The sequence below is a fragment of the Fusarium redolens genome (genome assembly GCF_020744475.1).
Source record: "Fusarium redolens strain MPI-CAGE-AT-0023 chromosome Unknown BKA55scaffold_19, whole genome shotgun sequence".
Taxonomy (NCBI): Eukaryota; Fungi; Ascomycota; class Sordariomycetes; order Hypocreales; family Nectriaceae; genus Fusarium; species Fusarium redolens.
In genome coordinates, this window is record NW_025763682.1 from 857183 (window position 1) to 873507 (window position 16325).

General features: G+C 48.3%; 5 protein-coding genes across 5 annotated transcripts; 2 read left to right on the forward strand and 3 right to left on the reverse strand.

Annotated features, from left to right (window-relative positions):
• Positions 1-2511: 2511 nt before the first annotated feature.
• Positions 2512-5418, forward strand: BKA55DRAFT_523577 (uncharacterized protein; the record flags this gene model as incomplete). Its single annotated transcript, XM_046188651.1, has 1 exon — positions 2512-5418. One exon carries the CDS (start codon positions 2512-2514, stop codon positions 5416-5418), a length of 2907 nt encoding a protein of 968 aa, XP_046044039.1.
• Positions 5419-7182: 1764 nt separating this feature from the next.
• On the reverse strand, positions 7183-9296 carry BKA55DRAFT_667359 (uncharacterized protein; the record flags this gene model as incomplete). Its single annotated transcript, XM_046197827.1, has 4 exons — positions 9223-9296; positions 8729-9168; positions 8245-8665; positions 7183-8189 (listed from the first exon to the last, which is right to left on the reverse strand). The coding sequence occupies exons 2-4, from the start codon at positions 8891-8893 to the stop codon at positions 7183-7185; spliced, it is 1593 nt and encodes a 530-aa protein (XP_046044040.1). The 5' UTR covers positions 8894-9168; positions 9223-9296.
• Positions 9297-9505: 209 nt separating this feature from the next.
• On the reverse strand, positions 9506-10187 carry BKA55DRAFT_680053 (uncharacterized protein; the record flags this gene model as incomplete). Its single annotated transcript, XM_046198199.1, has 2 exons — positions 9506-9861; positions 9927-10187. The coding sequence occupies 2 exons, from the start codon at positions 10185-10187 to the stop codon at positions 9598-9600; spliced, it is 525 nt and encodes a 174-aa protein (XP_046044041.1). The 3' UTR covers positions 9506-9597.
• A 79-nt stretch (positions 10188-10266) lies between these two features.
• BKA55DRAFT_695791 (fungal-specific transcription factor domain-containing protein) lies at positions 10267-11658 on the forward strand (the record flags this gene model as incomplete). The annotated part of the gene is made up of 3 exons (XM_046200205.1): positions 10267-10548; positions 10729-11155; positions 11213-11658. 3 exons carry the CDS (start codon positions 10267-10269, stop codon positions 11656-11658), a joined length of 1155 nt encoding a protein of 384 aa, XP_046044042.1.
• A 1316-nt stretch (positions 11659-12974) lies between these two features.
• On the reverse strand, positions 12975-15796 carry BKA55DRAFT_598337 (uncharacterized protein; the record flags this gene model as incomplete). Its single annotated transcript, XM_046196227.1, has 6 exons — positions 12975-13428; positions 13490-13843; positions 13913-14244; positions 14308-14606; positions 14678-15122; positions 15701-15796. The coding sequence occupies 6 exons, from the start codon at positions 15794-15796 to the stop codon at positions 12975-12977; spliced, it is 1980 nt and encodes a 659-aa protein (XP_046044043.1).
• Positions 15797-16325: the final 529 nt, after the last annotated feature.

Below are 16325 nucleotides of genomic sequence, written 5' to 3' on the forward strand. Positions count from 1 at the left end.
AAGCATCTCCCAAATCCCGTTCGCCATACATACTGTACTACATTATTATTTTTTTTACTTGCTTGCGCTACTAGTGCTTCGCTCGTTCTTAATAGCACTTTATAAAGTTTATTGTACAGAAGTATAGGACTTGCAGGATTTAAACTTATATTTTAATAATTTAAAGTTATATATATTTACTATTATACTAAAGTCCCTTATAGCACAACCTATATACCCTACTAGGTATGTTATATTACAGACTATAGCTTAAGCATTTATAAGTAGTTTAAAACTAAGAAGTACTTACCGGAATTACTTTAGCTTTTAGCTTTTAATATATAAATATATAGTATATATATAGGCTAGAAACATGTAATTATTTAATTGTTTTATATATATAAGATAAGACTTAATTGCCAAATAAGACACCTTTGTATCTAAAGCTTATAATTATACCTTTTAAAAAAAAGCTAAAAGCTTACTTTATATCTCCAGATAAATAATTAGCATCTAGCTCGATTTTATATATTAAAAAAGTTAATAATAAATTTAAGAATATAGTTGCCCCTGTAAGTATAGAGATTAACCTTAATTAGGCTAAAATAATTATTAATAAATTTATATATTTATATCTTAATAAAGTAACCTTATATACTATTTTAAGTAAAGGAGACTTATAGTATCTAGGCCCTCTAATTGGCCTTGGTGTCTAGGCTTATATTATTATCTCTTAATATTATATTATATATATCCTGTTATTAGCAGGGACTCAGATAATGATATTCCTCTTAAAGAAGGTTATTATAGGTTTAAGGAAATATAGCAAAGCACCTAGAGCCCTGGGAATAGTATTCTGCTAATAAAGTACCTTTATAACTTTTTTAGCATATAACTCTGCTCTATCTATTTATGTATACTCTGCCTTTTAAGGTTTTATCTTATACAATACCTTAATAAGGTATAATAGCTAAAAAACTTTAGTACCTATAGCTATTAACTAAAAGGCCTTATAAACTCCTTATAAAATACTATATATTAAAAATATAGCTATTAAATAACCTATCCTAAATATAATCTCACCTACTATAAGTAGGATAACCTTAGGCAAGGCAATGCCACGTGCTACAAGGACTAACTTATCTATAACACTAACCTTAGGAATACTAGGTAATTAGGGAGGTAGGTAACCTGACTGAGAGATGGCAACCAAACTATCCTAACTAAAGCTAATAAAGAGATATTTCGATGCAGGGTGACTTACTGTATGAACTTGCGATGGAAAAGTGGATGAATGAAAGAGGGCTGAAATATGGATAACTAAATGGCGAGGAGATTTATTCGCGAGGTAAGTAGTTGCAGCAGGATTTGCCGGACGCCTACATCACCCCCTGGAGCAGTCGGGAGTTCTTGGCAGACTTTGACCAGGAACTACAAAATTTCAAGAGACGTCAACTCGTCGACTGAAGATGCGGTATTGAGAGCCATGTAGGGTTAATAATAAGGTAGCTGTGATCCTACTTAAACATGTAGGGCGGAAACGCACTGCATTTCGCCTTTCTGTCCAATCAACACCTATAACATCTCTACCCCAAGTTTGCCCCTTTAGAAACGTACTGCGCTTGTCCATTTGGCGCTAGTCTAGCCAGATGAGCTAGAAAACCAACTCTTTTATTTTAAATCGTCAGCTGCCCTTGTCGTCGGCTTCCCCCTGCCGTTTCATACTACTCGTCGCCAATTACCATAAATAGATCGGTTACCCGACTGCTCTATATGCACCGAGAAAAGCTTCTACCTGTTCGCTCCGTCCAGAATTGACAGCGCTGCGTCGCAAGAGAATGGTCAACCCTGGAGGTTGCCACTAGTCAGGACATTCGGAGGCCGAAACTCCGCATCCCGGAGACCCGGAAACTCCGAAGTATCGCACTAAGGGACGGCCGCGGCAACCTAGTAATTATGGCAACTTCGGCATGACGTAATGGCCGATTCTGGATCGCGACCTGCCAATTTGGAGGGCAGAAGTTTGCTTAGTGGGCTGTACTTCTAAGAGAAAATTGCAAACTGATGTTATCCGCATTAACGTCCTGGTGGAGAGTCTCGCACGAGTACTCTCTCTTGTGCTGAGGAGGTTAGTCGTGCTGGGCGGAATAATGAAAATTTATACTCTCCCTCTGCTCCATCATCTATTGCCTTTGCTTCCTTCCATTACTTCTCCAATATATTTGTACTTTGTATCTATGCCCAGTCTCCATAATACACCAACTTAGTCGCTGATCAATCTACATGCCTTTGGCGATCCAAGTCCACAAACCCCTTGACTAACACCCGATGAATCAACATCCGAGCTGCGAACAGCCCGGATCTGCGACAGTCGCCAGATCGCAACCACAAGAGGAAGCCGGCACGGGAGAAATGAGACCGAACTTCGGCCTCCGGGTCAATGGATTCAACGAGAGCAATCAGTTCGCGGACCCGGCTTTCATCCTACCTTCGGACGAGCCTCATGACGTCTCTGACACCGCAATAAAAGCGATGGGTGATGCAGTTGCAGTAGCAGAAGAAGAAAAAGAAAAAGAAAAAGAGCGTAAGGGATCAGTTAGGAAGTCCAGACAGAGGTCTGAGCCCGATTTGTTATCCTCAATAACCACGCCCCGGAAGCGTTGCCCGCGAGCTACTCGGACAAACTCGCTGCCAGAACGCCTTTCGCCGCCGCGGGCAGATGCATTGAATTCAAACCAGGAAGATGCGTGCCCCAAGCATCAAAGACAGGTCAGCCAAGGTTGGCGAGAAGCAAAGCCGCTTACCCTCAGCGACCACGGAAAGGATAGTCATCAGAATTTCAACATTGGCAGCAAGAATCGACATAGAAGCGGCGCAATAGAGAAGGATGGGCGGCTACGCATCACACTCGATAACACAGCTTATACGGGCTACCTCGTCAACGCCCTGGGCACCACCTTGAGCACGACCAGCACGAGAGAGGGTGGCGAGAAGATACAACATGATACCACGCATCCTTCGGCATCGGCGAATCCCAGGAAAATCTTGACGCGACAGCGGCTGAACATCGTCATCATGATCGTTGGATCCCGAGGTGATATACAGCCTTTTCTAAAGATTGGGAAAATCCTCAAAGAGGAGCATGGACACCGCGTGCGCATCGCTACGCACCCGGTGTTCCGCGACCTTGTGGAGAAAGACTCTGGCCTTGAATTCTTCTCTGTCAGTGGCAATCCAGCGGAGCTCATGGCCTTTATGGTTAAGAATCCAGGTCTGCTCCCTAGTTTTGAGACCATCATGGCAGGGGATGTCAGCCGGCGACGAGCGGCTATGGCGGAGATGTTTGACGGGTTCTGGCGTGCATGCATTGATGCCACGGACGGCGATCAACTTTGGGGCACCAAAGAACCGTTCGTGGCGGATGCAATCATCGCTAATCCGCCGAGTATTATGCATGTTCATTGCGCTGAGGCACTGGGAATCCCCCTGCATATCATGTTCACATTTCCCTATACCCCAACCCAAGCTTTCCCCCATCCGCTTACTTGTATTAAGAATTCTGATATGGATGACGGGTACACGAACTTCATTTCGTATCCGCTGGTGGAGATGGTGGTTTGGCAGGGACTCGGCGACCTGGTAAATGAAATCCGCACTACTACACTGCGGCTAGACCCCGTCTCGACCGTTTGGGCCGTGGGCGCAGCATATCGAATGCACATTCCCTTTACGTACTTGTGGTCTCCGGACCTGGTACCGAAGCCGGAAGACTGGGGGAGCGAGATTGATATTGCGGGGTTTGTCTTTCTCGATCGTGCCACGTCGTTCCAGCCCTCAAGGGAGCTTGAAGCCTTCCTCGCCGCTGGTGAGCCCCCCATCTATATCGGGTTCGGATCTATTATCGTCGATGACGCGGACCGGTTTACTCGGATGATCTTTAAGGCGGTCGAGATGGCTGGAGTGCGAGCCTTAATCTCCAAGGGCTGGGGCGGACTTGGGCTTGACAATGAGGATCATCCGGATATCTTCATGCTCGGCGACACCCCACACGATTGGCTCTTCCCACGGGTCTCAGCCTGTGTAATCCATGGTGGCGCTGGGACAACGGCTATTGCTCTCAAATCTGGGAAGCCCACCATGATTGTGCCGTTCTTTGGCGATCAGTATTTCTGGGGCAAAATGGTCAGCAAAGTACAAGTTGGCCCACGACCTGTTCCGTACAAGGAACTAGATGAAGCCAAGCTGGCCGATGGCATCAAGTACTGTTTGACCGAGACAGCTCAAGCGGCGGCGGTGAGAATGGCTATGGACATTGCAAAGGCAGGCGATGGAGGCGTGAACGCCGTCCAGAACTTCCACCGACAGCTAGATCTTGCGACTTCTAGCGCCATGCAGTGCTCCATTCTCCAAAACAGGGTGGCTGTTTGGCAGATTAAAGGGACCAACGTGAAGCTCAGCGCCCTGGCGGCGGATATACTTGTGGCTCACGGGCTGCTAAGCTGGAAACGCCTGAGGGTTCTCCGGTATGTTGAGTGGAATGACGTTGAGGGTCCGGGCGAACCCCTCACGGGGGTCGCAAGTTCTCTTGCGAGAAGCGTTGGTTATGCTGTCTACGGGATCGGAGCCATTCCGTATCATCTGGCGCAGAAGGCACACCACTCGATGGTCAAGGCGAAGTGGAAGATGAAGCAACTCACCCATCTAGCCAACGCGAATGCCTCGAATCCTACACAATCCACGCCTCTAAGCGCCGACCACCCCACGGTCCGCGAAAAGGCGGACCGTTGTGCTTGCAAAGTGAGAAAGGAGGTAGAAAGAGTAGCCACCGCCATTTTGATGGCACCTGTGGACCTCGCAATGGCACTGGGGCAGGGCTTTCACAATGCTCCTCGCCTCTATGGAGACGACACTGTGCGCCGGCCCCTTCGTGTGACGGGTTACCATTCCGGCCTTCGTGCCGCGGGTCACGAGTTCGTCTTCGGCGTCTATGACGGGTTTACGGGCGTGATACGTCTACCAGTCCGTGGAGCGAAGGATAATGGCATGTTTGGCTTCATGAAAGGGACTGGCAGGGGCTTAATGGGGTTGGTTCTGAAAAATCTGTCGGCCGTGATGAGCCCGATCGCGTACACTCTCAAGGGCATAGTTAGGGAGGCTGAACGATCTGGGAGCCCCCAGATGATCGTTCACAGGACACGCATCACACAGGGCCAGAGGGAACATGAGGCGCTGCCGAGCGACTCACGGAGAGAGCTCACCGAGCGGGTTGTGGCTGGCTGGATCACCCTGAAGAATCTATGCGATGTCATTGCGGACCTGAAGCGCAAGCCGCACCTCAGGGCCCGAATTGACATGGCGCTGACAGATACAGGAGTAATTTTCGAGAGCGTGGATATTGCTGAGAGGTCGTTGGGGGCGTTAAAGAGATTAAACATTTAACCTTAAAGGTTTTAAAGATACTAAAGATAGTAATTAAGGCCTAATTTTACTTTAACTACCTTAAAAGCTACATAAAGGTATTATAATAGCTCTTTAAAGTTAATTATTTAAGTTATAAAGTATTTTAAAAAGAAATAAGTATAATTATATATTAGTAAGTTTTAATAAAGGCTAAATTAAAAGATAGTAAATATATAAATAAGACATTAAGTTAATATTAAAAAATAAAAGGAATTTAATTAATAAAGATAAATAATAATAATATAAAAAGGAATACATATATTGAAATAAAATAAATATTAATATATAAGTAATATTAATTAATTAAATAATTCTTAATAACTTTAAAGTAATTTAAAATATAAAAATTAAGATTTTTAATTATTATACTTATTAAATATATTAAGTATATTATTATTATTATTATTACCTATTGGCTTATATAGGCCCCTTAGGCTAGGCAAGCCCATATGTAACTCTTAAGCGCTGTCTCTGCTTGGCTTTTAACTGGCATAAAGGCGCTTAAATTCTGCAAACTAGAAGAATGCTAGGATTTGAGTGCTCCTCTATGATTTCCACGATTTAAGCGCCCGGAATGGCATGGAATCCGCGGCTAGGTCGCGCAGTCCGCGGAGCCCGGCTCGGGGCCAGGGTATGTAGTAGGTCAAAGAGGCTTGGCAGTTGGGAAACAAGCGCCAAGGGCGGTTTCGAAGACTAAGAGAATGTGATTAGGAGGCCTGTTGTTCGCCAGATTCAAAGAGCCCTTCGAAACCTAGTCAAGAAGAATCCTCCCTCGACACACACTTGAAACTTTGGAAAGACTCGGGCGAACCAGACAAAAATGACAAGAAACCCGTGCTCATCACAGGGTGAGTTTCGATTGGCTGAAGCCTCTCGTTGAATCCCGTACTCACTCTTGCGCAGGTGCACTCCAGGCGGTATTGGCTACGCACTATACAAAATTTCATAGCAGAGGTGTGATAAGCCCCACCTCACCGGAATTTAGTGCTTGTATTTCCTGCCTAGAATCGATGTGTAGCATTCTTCCTTTCTATTCTTTACCAGAAATTCTATCAGGCCTCCATGCCTTAGCGACAGCTCACTGCCCGCATTTGTAGAAGGAGCCGACAGACGTGGGATGTTCGTGGTGTCTCCGGATGTAACTTCTACAAAGAGCATCGCATCTTGCAAGAAGCAGATCGGAGAGCTAGCTGCCTGATATCCTTGTCAACAATGCGTAGGTGGACCGATGCCGCCAAACTGATGTCGGGATTACCGACTAATCACCCATAGCGGCGCTACTCATACCGTCCTCCTGTCTCCTATTCAAAACACAATCATCATCAAATGGCAGCAACTAATGAGGCAGCTAGTCACACGGAGTAGCGAGTCATTGTTAGGAAGATGGTTCGACAAGGACGGACTATCAAGTCCAATGCAATACATACTTAGATAGTGTCTAAAAGAAGCTCATGGAAGTAGCTTGAAAGGCTGATGATGATTGCCATCAAAGATGACAGTTGCCACCTATTGCCGCAGGCTTAGCTTGAAGCTTCCAGTTGGTTCCATAGAGCACAGAAAAGTCAAACAGAGCTTGCTTTAAACCCCAAGCAGCGAGCGGGATACAGCAACAGAATATACAAGTTAAATAGCACACAATTCTACCCAACGGTCGACGATTATAGTCCACGTAATTCAACATTTACAACAACATAATGCAAGTATCCTTGTGTTTGGACAACGTTCCTCCCGTACCACAGAACATCATGGAGCCTGTGAAACATATGGCCCCTCAAGTTTGAATCCAGCGCCTCTCAGGTCTTGGAACACCCGTTGGGGGTCATATTCCTGGGACACCTCTGCAAGAAACTTCTTACTCTCGGCAGGACTTCCCTCAGATGATCTTCCGAACGCGTTTTGGAACTGGCTGGCATAGTTGATGTATGTGTAATCGACTGCAAGTCCCAGACGTCTAGCCTCAGCACTGACTTCATCAGCCACTCTCTTCATGGCGCGGTACACACGCCAACTCTGCGTGGCATCTTGCCAGTGGGGCTCGATGTTGAACATCAGGAACGGTTCGTTATCAGGAAGACCCAGTCCATTCCCGCCGCGTCGGCTAAAGAACGAAGCCGTTGGAGTTGTAATGAGCTGGACCACCGCAGTCATTCTGATGCCACTGATATCAACCAGCTTGCCACCTTCACGCTGCCAAGCAGCAGAGTAAACCTTGATCAGTCGTTTGTCTACTTTTGTGCAGAAAACCCACATGGTGTTGTAATCGCCCTCTGGGTATGACTGGGCCATCTCCCAGGTCTTCTTAGAGAGGCTTTTGGGGCCCGCGGTCTGATGGATCGCCGGGATCTCATACAGCTGATTGAAAGCTGCGGGCCGTGAAGTCACTCCATCGCAGTAAAATAAATCAACTGCCCAAATCCACCGGTCTTCGTAGAAGTGGATCGAAGCTACGAATGAAGACTTGGGATCCTCTTCCACCTGTTTCCCGTAATCCAGGAACGCTTCGATAACGGCATCCTCGTGGTCCAGCGTAGTGGCCCATATCCCTCCCCAGCCTCCAGTGTAAGGATGAGTGTCGAGAACGAACGAGGTGACGACGCCAAAGTTGGCACCACCCCCTCTGAGAGCCTTGTACAATTTGGGGTTTTCAGTGTGGCTGGCCCGAGTAATAGTACCGTTGCCCAGAACTACTTCAAACTCCTTGATATTGTCAAGCGCCCACCCATAAAGGTTTGAGTGGAAGGAAATGCCACCTTTTTTGGTTCAGGTTAGCACCGCTCGCGGCAAGATGGAACTTGCGCAACTTACCGCCTTGAAGGAATCCTCCGACTCCCACATAAGCAGAACGGCCTCCGACGACCGTCAAGCCAAGCGGCTCAAGAGCGGTGTAGACATCCACCCATCGATTACCTGGACCAACACTTATGCTTTGAGCCTTCTCATCCAACTCGAGGTGGGCGATGCGGGCTAGGTCGATGGTCACACCTGCATCGATCGAGGATTCGCCGTGCCATTGACCATGACCGCCACTCTTGATCGCAAAGGGGCATTTGGTGTGTTGGAAGATGATGAGGGAGAGGGCTACATCTTCGGGAGAGCGTGGTTGGAAGATGCAGCCAGGATTCGAGTTCTTTTGGGAACGATCCCAATATCTGGATTTTGCACCTTCATAGGCAGCTGTCCCAGGGAGAAGAGTCTCGTCACGCTGAATTGAGGATAGTAGTTCACACTAAAAGTTAGCTTTAGTTAGCTCTTCGTGGTGTGGTAGAAGACAGTCCAGGATAGTTCTCACCGCAGCTGCCCAAGGCAAAGACCCCTGGCCGTGTGAAGCGTTGCCTGAAATGCCTATGCGATCCTGAAGTGACCGTACGCTGTCATAGAAGGCACTGGCGCTGCCCAGGTAGGACAATAATGCGGTGAGTAGTGCAATGCACAAGGTGCGAGGAATGAAAACCATGTTGATCAAGCGAACGTCGTGTGAAGCGCGCAACGCGGTGAGGTTAAGCAGTCATCATAAGCCAGCAAAGACGATGTATTTGAAGCTAAGTTGTACGTCGTCAAGAACAAAACATCAAGTGTCATGGTCTTAGTGGAGCAGCATTGGTCGGGAGTCACCAACATGCCGAAGCATGACGGTGATGGCTTCTGCGGACATGGCTATACACCGGTCGACCGAGGCTAGAGTGAGCAAATGCAATGCCGACCAGCCAACTTCCGCTCGCCATCTCTAACCTAGACGCCCGGAACTGATAAGAGAAAAGCGACCGAGATCAGCATGGTGTTTACCTGTCCGAGATACGCCGCCATCGTCGACCCGGTCTTGAACCGCGGGAGGATACGAAGAAGACACTCAACGCTTCATGTACCTTGCACTATGACGTAGCCCTGAAGTCTTGTAATACGGAGCAAAGTACTCTGTGCTCGGGTTATCTCCAATCTCGAATTCCCGCTTGGCCTGCAGCGGATATCTAAACCAGACATGGTTAGAGACCAAGATCCGCGGACCCCGGATTTGAAATGCGGGGAACGGAGTTGTGACACGCATAACCTGGATTGATCGAGAGCTGTGGTATGTATCACCAACAACGACACCACCAAGGTCCAGTATGGATGGACGGCCTATTTTCTCAGAGTGATTGATCATCTATCCCAGTCTAGAAGCTACACCGACGGATCAGTGAACCACCAATCTTGCGCGATGCCTCCCTGACCCTCGCCAAGACCGCTCGCCCCAGGCGCGCGCGATCCAAGATGGGCTGCCTCTGCTGTCGCCTGAGGAGGAAGAAGTGCACCGAGGAGAAGCCCATCTGTACCAGCTGTAAGGAACTCGGCCTGCCTTGCCCGTGGCCGCTGTCTGATGAATTTGCATGGCGTCTTAATATGGGCATTGAGGGCGATACGCCTGCGAGAGAAGCTATTAAATGTCTGTCTCAGGTATCAAGTCGAATCAACAAGACGCGAAAGTCCGACGCGTCAGCTACTTCTCCTACTTGGTCGCCACCAGCTGAACGCTCTCCGTCTGCTTCAACCTCCTTGTCGGTGGCATCACCGCCCTTGTCTTTGTCCGACTTCATTTTAGAGCCATGGGACGACGTGGTCGAGCTACCTCGGTCTTGCGCACCTCCAGACGTCACAGAAATACAAGCAAAGTCGGCCACTCTCTCCAAGTCACCACTCCCTAGGCCATATGTTAACCGAGCGTGTCGAAAGGGATATTCAATCATTCCAAACCTGCCCCTCCTCGCGGCCATATCCGGCACCTGGGCGGCTCTAGATCCTACATCGCAAGATATTTAGATGTACTACACGGAATATACATGTGACCGGATGATGTCGGAAAAACCAGGCGCAAAAAACATCTGGGAGAGCACCGTTCTGCAACTTGCAGAGTCGGACGAGCTGGTCATGAATGCGGTGCTAGCGGTGGGAAGTGTTCATTTGGCGGCTAGCATGTCCAACAACCAAGCAATTGAGGAGGCTACTACTAGATATGTCCTCCACTCTATCACCGGGCTACGGCTGGCGTTGAAGGATTGGGATGGTAGCAGCTCGGCGGTGAGCGACGATACAATCCGCTTGATGCTGGTAACTTGCTTGCTCGCAGAGCACGAGGTGAGACCTCGTGCTCCAATTTCCCTCTTTTGCTATGCCGGCCTCGTAGTTCCCCCTACCCTTTCTTCGTTTGTGTCGTACTTGGCTCAATGGATATGCCTTCTATGAACTATGACTTTGTATTGACGCAAAAGTTACCGTCTTGGTGTCCTTAAACCAACGGCTAACTGATCCATCCAGTGCATCGGCGGAAACTTCAACGGAACTCTCCAACTTCATCTCCGCGCAATTTACCCTGTGGCGAGAGCCCTCGAGTCGAAGCACACAGCCCGTCAGATGGAGTCAGTCGCCCACCTCCTTGAGCACACGGCATACCTGCGGTTCCTATCAGTGCTATGCTCCCCTCGGCCCGGCGATAAGAGCGACAACGATTCTACCGACTTGGTCAGACTAATTCATGAAGGGCGCTTCACGCTCCTCAAGAGCTATGAGACGTTCGGTGCGTATTTCGGCTGCGCTGCGGAGCTCTATGAAGTGAATCCCGCTCTCCACAAGTTCTACACGACCCGGGACTTGGATATCTCGACTGGCCGAGATCTCGGTTGCGCAGCAGAATTCAACAGGCTTCTGTATAACATCTCATCGTGGCAGCATTCTCAGGACACGTGTGAGACCCAGTACCAGTACACTGAGGCGTGACATAACGCCCTGGCTGGTTACGAAGGGCCAGAAGACCGGGCTGCGCGGGAGGAGGCAGAGAGAGTTCGGAAGTCTACTGAATCACCTATGATCGCCTTAGCTTTCGCCATCCAGAATGCGCTTCTCGTTTTCCTTTACTCAGCATTTCTGCGCCACAAGGAAGACCAGGCGCGTCTTCTAGTGGCCACCCAGCCGATAGCTGACGAGACGCCGGATATTTTCGATCGAGTCAAAAGGACGACCTGGGAAAACACCACCTGGTGGCCGATGATTGTCGTGGGATCGTATGCGAGGCGCGAGGAGCAACAGCAACAACTTTTGACTAGCCTTCGAGGGTTCAACCCTCCAATGGCGATTGTCACACGAGGGATCGAGCTACTGAAGGAGTTGTGGAATGCGCCTGACGACACCTTTGGGCTCGATGGCCTGTCGCGAGTGGTTGGAGTGAGTGAGGTATATTGCTTTGGGTGAGGGGAAGATAGTAGGTGAGAATTATACTGAGCCCTAGCTGGATTCGACGTGCATCACGCGGCTTTGTAACTTGTTCACAGCCAAACCTATGTGGACGGGCGGGCTGTGGAGTAAGATCGGCAAGTTTTCCATGGCTAGATGAAGATCTGAAGTCCTGAAATCCTTCAGGGCTAGTTTGCTCTCAATGTACACTACGGGAACTCAGTCTAGTGAGACTGACCGAACTCACAAGCCCGCTGGTTTCGCAAATCTCCCCTCACCTCGTTTCATCTGGGGCTATAAGCCAACATATCAGGTATTATTACACGGCGCCTTTACCAGAAAAGTCATGTAATGATCTGGAACAGTTTTTCTCCGACATTATCACAGGCAAGAAATTGGGGGTGTGCTTGAGGAGTAACAGTCCTACTTAAGCGGCCATTAAGTGGACTCATCCCCACATTGGCCAATCGGGACTGGATCTCAAGTATCGGAGGCCTCGGAGCCCGAGGATGCCGTAGACCCAGGCATATCTAGGGAATACAGTGGGATGGCATAAGCTTGAATCCAGACTGAAGCATCAGTTCGGGTGATTTAGTTCCCGTTGATGGAGCTTCAGCTTTATTTGGTATGTAGTTAGCTTCATCGGGCAATTATCACTCCTGATCGAGATATTGCTATGTGAGTATCTTGTTCTCAATTGCGTTAGTCGGGGACCGTGTACTTGAGTTTGGATTGAAACGTATTGCCCCCCCACTGTATCTTCATATACGCTGCTTCAGTCGCCGTACATAGGACACTGGACACTTGAAGAATAACCTTCAAGCTAGTCCGCTGGCAACATCACCAAACCACGGGAAGACACACGGATCAGCGGGGCAGAGAAGAAAGGGAAATTGAGGAACAGGCGCAGAATGGGCTCTAGGAAACGGCATTCAAATCAAATGGCGAAAAGTAAGGTTTAGTATGGGCTCTAGGTGATGCGGATACAAATTGAGCAATGAGCGGCACAGCATGGGCTTGACGAGACGAGGGCGGAATGCAGGCATTGTATGTTAGCATTAGTGACTGGTGCCCTTTGGCCCAAGGCAAGCCGCCGGGCGTAATAAATTGTATTGTATTGTATCTGCATAGTAAGCACGCCGGCCACACTGAGTGTAGAGCGGGGAAAATGCAACAAACACTGGCTGAAAAGGGACTCGGCAGAACTGAGGCTACATGTTTCAACTTGTTCTTGAAAAGTTATCCATCTGACTTGTAATTTTCGCTGTTAAAGATGCCCAGTCATTTTCCAAGCAGATTCAACCTCATATCATCCCGGATCTCGCGCCTTAATATTACATTTGCCCCCTCCATGGCCACTCGTTTCCTGAAATCTGCGGTATATCATGCTCCAACAGTCCAAGCATGTTGCGGTCCCCAATGGCCCAATCTTGCATTTGGTTAACTTGGGAACTTTTAGGGAATGGCATGCTTCCCTCGGCAAAAGTGGTTGTCATCGATAGCTCCTCCTGTTTGAGCCCAAGTTGCGTCAAGTAGAGATCTATTTCATCCCCTATGGACCCCATGTCCTGATCTTGTTGCTGAAGTTTAGCCTCCACATATAACGATGCGATATTGCTCATCAAAAGACATAACCGCCAGAGCCTCTGCATTGCTTGCGAAGAGTTATCTGCTAATTGGATAGAAATGCTGAAGTCGTGTAGGAGTTTCAGATCGTCTGCTGACAGCGACTCAATTATGTGGCAGAATAGGACATAGAATGAGGAGAATGGTGTGAGGACCAGACTCCTATTTCTCAAGATTAGCTACTGCTGAGACAGGATGAATAGGAAGGTCAATGAGGTCATACCAGTGAAAATATGTTGCTTTGGCGTATGCATCGTGCTTGATAAGCTCCACACAAGCTAAATGCATTTCCATCGCTCGTCGAGCAGTGCCAAGGCATTCATCGCAGAATCGGCTTGGTGATCCTTCAGGAGCGGGAACTGCTCGATATATCAATGTCATGGTTGATAGCAGTTGAAGTTCATCACTTTTGATGTGGATGTCGACTAGGGGCGATACTCCCAGCTTCTCCAGGGAAGCGAGGGCTTTTGCTCGAGTCTGTGTAGCCTCAGTCGCCAGTTGACGGCATTCTCCTGCTAACAGCAGAGCGGTCTGGATTAGTTCATCATGTGGGCGTTGTAAAGCTGCTGGGCTGTATCTGTTACGTTTCTTGTCAGTTTATCGAGAGGATTGCTGGGGTACGTATAGAAAAGGAAACGCCACGTACAGCTCTTGGTACACTCGGCCTTGCAGTTTCGCGGTTTGAACCCACGCCCTCTCCACATCTGCTGTTGTGGCACCTAGCAAGCCCTGTGAGCTAAAGATAGGAAGGATGCTGATATCCCAATCCTGGATCACCGAAGCGCGCCCAAGCCGAAGCCCTAGGGTCTTATCTAGGGTATAGATATGCCAAAACGGAGCCGCCTTAGTACTAGATCCCAACGGATCACGTAGCTGGTGCTCAGTCCGATGGAAACCTGCCGTTTGGCACATCTGTGCGGCTGCGCTATTAAGAAGCCAAGCAACCGAAGGCCTAGAAACGTCAATAGCATACAGAGACTACCCACATGAATTAGTTACTCTGAAGGGAAACATTTGTTAAGGTATGTTATGCCGCTTTACCCCTAGAAAGAGAGCTTGTATTGTTTCAAGCCTGGCTGACATGAAGAGTGACACGTTTGCGAGGGCTGTCTCGAGGTTGATTCGACAAAGATGGATGAAAGGTTCGAATTCGTCCTTGCTTGCCTTGTCCGAGGCCGAGGTATGCTGCTCAAGAAACAAGTAATAGAGCCCTGCATTGACAATAATAAATGTCGAATCCGTGAGGTGGTGGGAGGGGAAATATGCTACACTGCATAAGGCATCAAAGTCATGAATGCCCACAAAATGACACATGAAAGTGAAAACGCCAGGCGGAGAGGCTAGGGATGGATATTTAGCATGAGTATTGAGGTAGAGAAAAAAAGGCAGGTGGTAGGCTGGGGTGCTGCACCTTTCACATGCTTAAGCAGAGATATAACAGTATCCACAGGAGGCATTTGTAACTGGCTGAGGCCGCCTGGTGGCAACCGTTGCTGATGAGGGAAGCGGGGACCGTGGCTGATTGACTGAAGCGACTGAAGCTGCGCTAGTCGTCGTAGGCTCTCGAGCGCTTCGCTTATCTTGGGGTTGACATCTTGTAGTGAAGCACGGTCAACTGCATCCTTTAAAATCTCGCTGGCATAGTTGGTTTGTTCCGCAAGGACGGAGTCTCCCTCGACTGCAGACTCATCGTCTGAGCTGCTATAGCCCGTGGTGGATGCAGCAGCTGTGCCACATCCAGAGATATGCTGAGGAGTGTGGAGGAAGCATGGAACGTTATTTGGCGTGAGACGGTTTGGGGTGAGATCACGTAGAGCAGACTCAATGCTACCAAGACGAATCTGGATCAGGTCTATCTTCCGCTGGCTATAAAAACCGGCACAGAGTACCCTCAGTCAGTTGTCGATATTCAATGGAGAGGAATGAAGATGGCTTGGTGGATGGGAAGATAGTGACAGGGTCCACATACTACAAAGATGAAATGAGGACTCGTTGTTGAGGTTCTTTGGGCTTTCGGCGGCTTGGGATCAGTGTGGTGCAGGTGCGCTCGGTGGTACGACAGTTGTAACATGGGTATTCTTTGTCGCAACGAATCTAGATCGCAAAGACGTCATTATGATTCATACTCGGACAGGAATTGCGGTCGGGCGATATATAAACTTTTTCTTTGTTGAGAATCAGGTGCGTGTCTTACTGACCTTGCGGGATCGACATTGGTCACACTAAAAGCGCGCATATGGACGTTCAGTCAGTTCGTTGCCTCCACAGGACCAAGGTGCTAGCGATCTGGAGTTTGGTGACGAAGCTTCCCAACATGTCAATTTGGCGGAGCCAAAGGTGAGGAAATAGGCCTAATGATGACACGGAGAAATAAATTCATCCACAATCTGCATTATGCGAGAAAGGAAGGGGGGTGCCTAGGTTTGTCACTTACAGCTCGCTTGGCCGTTTTATCACTAATACTAGCAGCAACTGAGGCTGGTTCGGGATTCTGGTCTGTCGTCTCCATGTGATAAGGCTTGGTTGTCATGCCTAGCAGCGAAATAAGTGAAAGATGAGGCAAAAGAACGCTAGAATGAAGATGGGTAACATCTCCGTTTTAACCTCAGTGCCGGACGCCGCGGGGTCCGTCGCCAGTAGCTGTGACGCACATGGATGTGCTGTCTATTTAAGCGCCCCTGCACACACACAAGTCTATTACGCCAGGCAGGCCATGCTTAAAGGGCTCTAAAGCCGAAAGTACATAACATATAACATCTCCCTGGTTGTTGCCTTGATCTCGACAGGCCCATACGGTTCTAGCGTTATTCTCTTTGATCTATTCACCAGTTTTCTCACTTGTCCTCGTAAATATTAGTATATAGTAAGTTAAATTAAAGCTCAATCCCTCTAAGTGTTCAATTTCCTATCTTTGGCGGCTGAAGCGATGCCTACTATTGACTATTTAAAGGCGCGAGGGTGATATTAGTTAGTATTAATTTAGTGTTGTTAGGTTGGCGAAAATTGGACCATCTATTTTCTAGGCGACCTGTAGCGATCGCGAATCTGATTGCGGTTTG